Source organism: Micropterus dolomieu, linkage group LG12 (genome assembly GCF_021292245.1).
Source record: "Micropterus dolomieu isolate WLL.071019.BEF.003 ecotype Adirondacks linkage group LG12, ASM2129224v1, whole genome shotgun sequence".
NCBI classification, from domain to species: Eukaryota; Metazoa; Chordata; class Actinopteri; order Centrarchiformes; family Centrarchidae; genus Micropterus; species Micropterus dolomieu.
In genome coordinates, this window is record NC_060161.1 from 35,855,158 (window position 1) to 35,857,657 (window position 2,500).

A 2,500-nucleotide genomic window follows, 5' to 3' on the forward strand; every position below is an offset into this window, starting at 1 on the left:
CTGTCTCTGTCTCTAACCTGTCCTCTGTCTCTAAACTGTCCTCTGTCTCTAACCTGTCTCTGTGTATAACCTGTCTGTCTCTCTAACCTGTCTTTTCTCTCTAACCTGTCTCTGTCTGTCTCTGTCTCTAAACTGTCCTCTGTCTCTAACCTGTCTGTCTGTCTCTGTCTCTAACCTGTCCTCTGTCTCTAAACTGTCCTCTGTCTCTAACCTGTCTCTGTGTATAACCTGTCTGTCTCTCTAACCTGTCTTTTCTCTCTAACCTGTCTCTGTCTGTCTCTGTCTCTAAACTGTCCTCTGTCTCTAACCTGTCTGTCTGTCTCTGTCTCTAACCTGTCCTCTGTCTCTAAACTGTCCTCTGTCTCTAACCTGTCTCTGTGTATAACCTGTCTGTCTCTCTAACCTGTCTTTTCTCTCTAACCTGTCTCTGTCTGTCTCTGTCTCTAAACTGTCCTCTGTCTCTAACCTGTCTGTCTGTCTCTGTCTCTAACCTGTCCTCTGTCTCTAAACTGTCCTCTGTCTCTAACCTGTCTCTGTGTATAACCTGTCTGTCTCTCTAACCTGTCTTTTCTCTCTAACCTGTCTCTGTCTGTCTCTGTCTCTAAACTGTCCTCTGTCTCTAACCTGTCTGTCTGTCTCTGTCTCTAACCTGTCCTCTGTCTCTAAACTGTCCTCTGTCTCTAACCTGTCTCTGTGTATAACCTGTCTGTCTCTCTAACCTGTCTTTTCTCTCTAACCTGTCTCTGTCTGTCTCTGTCTCTAAACTGTCCTCTGTCTCTAACCTGTCTGTCTGTCTCTGTCTCTAACCTGTCCTCTGTCTCTAAACTGTCCTCTGTCTCTAACCTGTCTCTGTGTATAACCTGTCTGTCTCTCTAACCTGTCTTTTCTCTCTAACCTGTCTCTGTCTGTCTCTGTCTCTAACCTGTCTTTTCTCTCTAACCTGTCTGTCTGTCTCTAACCTGTCTTTTCTCTAACCTGTCTCTGTCTCTAACCTGTCTCTGTCTCTAATCTGTCTGTCTGTCTCTGTCTCTAACCTGTCTCTGTCTCTAACCTGTCTGTCTGTCTCTGTCTCTAACCTGTCTCTGTCTCTAACCTGTCTCTGTCTCTAACCTGTCTGTCTGTCTCTAACCTGTCTCTGTGTATAACCTGTCTGTCTCTCTAACCTGTCTGTCTCTAACCTGTCTCTGTCTCTAATCTGTCTGTCTGTCTCTTTCTTTCAGGACTCGTGGACAGCGTGTAGCGGTCTGGGGACAGGTGGGTTCAGTCTGCCCTGTGCTGGTCGTGTCAGGAACAACGTTCTTCTGCTTCTCGCTGAGTGACGGCTCCCACAGTCTACCTGTCCTCGTCAAGGTAGGACGCGCTGTCAGCGTGTGATGTCACTTCCTGTGACAGATCAAACAATTAAAGAGACCAAAAGGATCACGGTCATCATCACGGTGCTGTTAAAATGCACACACTCACGGTTTTACAGGGAGAACCTTAAATAAAATGAGCAGCATCAGCATTAAAATACTAACGTATGAAAAGCTGATCAAACGTTTATTATAAAGTGAGTCTGCAGCGTTTCTCCCGCTGAAACACTTTGACGAGCTGAACGTGTTTCTTGTCATCACCATCAAAAACTTTCATGTCATAGGCTGTATAGGAGTCGAGGCTGTCTGTCCCTGTCTCTCTCTGTCTCTCCCTGTCTCTCTCTCTGTCTCTCCCTGTCCCTCTCACTCTGTCTCACTCTGTCACTCTCTGTCTGTCCCTGTCTCTGTCTCTCTCTGTCTGTCCCTGTCTCTCTTTGTCTGTCCCTGTCTCTGTGTTTCTCTGTCTCACTCTGTCCCTGTCTCTCTCTGTCTGTCCCTGTCTCTCTCACTCTGACTCACTCTGTCCCTGTCTCTCTGTGTCTGTCCCTGTCTCTGTGTTTCTCTGTCTCACTCTGTCCCTGTCTCTCTCTTTCTGTCCCTGTCTCGCTCTCTCTGTCCGTCTCTCTCTGTCTCAATCTGTCACTCTCTGTCTGTCCCTGTCTCTCTCTGTCTCTCTCACTCTGTCTCATTCTGTCTCTCTCTGTCTGTCCCTGTCTCTGTCTCTCTCTGTCTGTCCCTGTCTCTCTTTGTCTGTCCCTGTCTCTGTGTTTCTCTGTCTCACTCTGTCCCTGTCTCTCTCTGTCTGTCCCTGTCTCTCTCACTCTGACTCACTCTGTCCCTGTCTCTCTGTGTCTGTCCCTGTCTCTGTGTTTCTCTGTCTCACTCTGTCCCTGTCTCTCTCTTTCTGTCCCTGTCTCGCTCTCTCTGTCCGTCTCTCTCTGTCTCAATCTGTCACTCTCTGTCTGTCCCTGTCTCTCTCTGTCTCTCTCACTCTGTCTCATTCTGTCTCTCTCTGTCTGTCCCTGTCTCTGTCTCTCTCTGTCTGTCCCTGTCTCTCTTTGTCTGTCCCTGTCTCTGTGTTTCTCTGTCTCACTCTGTCCCTGTCTCTCTCTGTCTGTCCCTGTCTCTCTCACTCTGACTCACTCTGT

At 48.0% G+C, this 2,500-nt stretch overlaps 2 protein-coding genes across 5 annotated transcripts in view; both read left to right on the forward strand.

The window, feature by feature from the left end:
• The window catches only part of LOC123980308 (H-2 class II histocompatibility antigen, E-S beta chain-like), a 236,945-nt gene that overhangs the window by 130,300 nt on the left and 104,145 nt on the right, over nucleotides 1–2,500 (forward strand). The window lies entirely within an intron of this gene.
• The window catches only part of ctc1 (CTS telomere maintenance complex component 1), a 30,361-nt gene that overhangs the window by 11,210 nt on the left and 16,651 nt on the right, over nucleotides 1–2,500 (forward strand). The window contains exon 6 of the mRNA XM_046064616.1: nucleotides 1,221–1,350. Coding sequence (XP_045920572.1) covers nucleotides 1,221–1,350 — 130 coding nt within the window. The remainder of the gene's footprint in view (nucleotides 1–1,220; nucleotides 1,351–2,500) is intronic.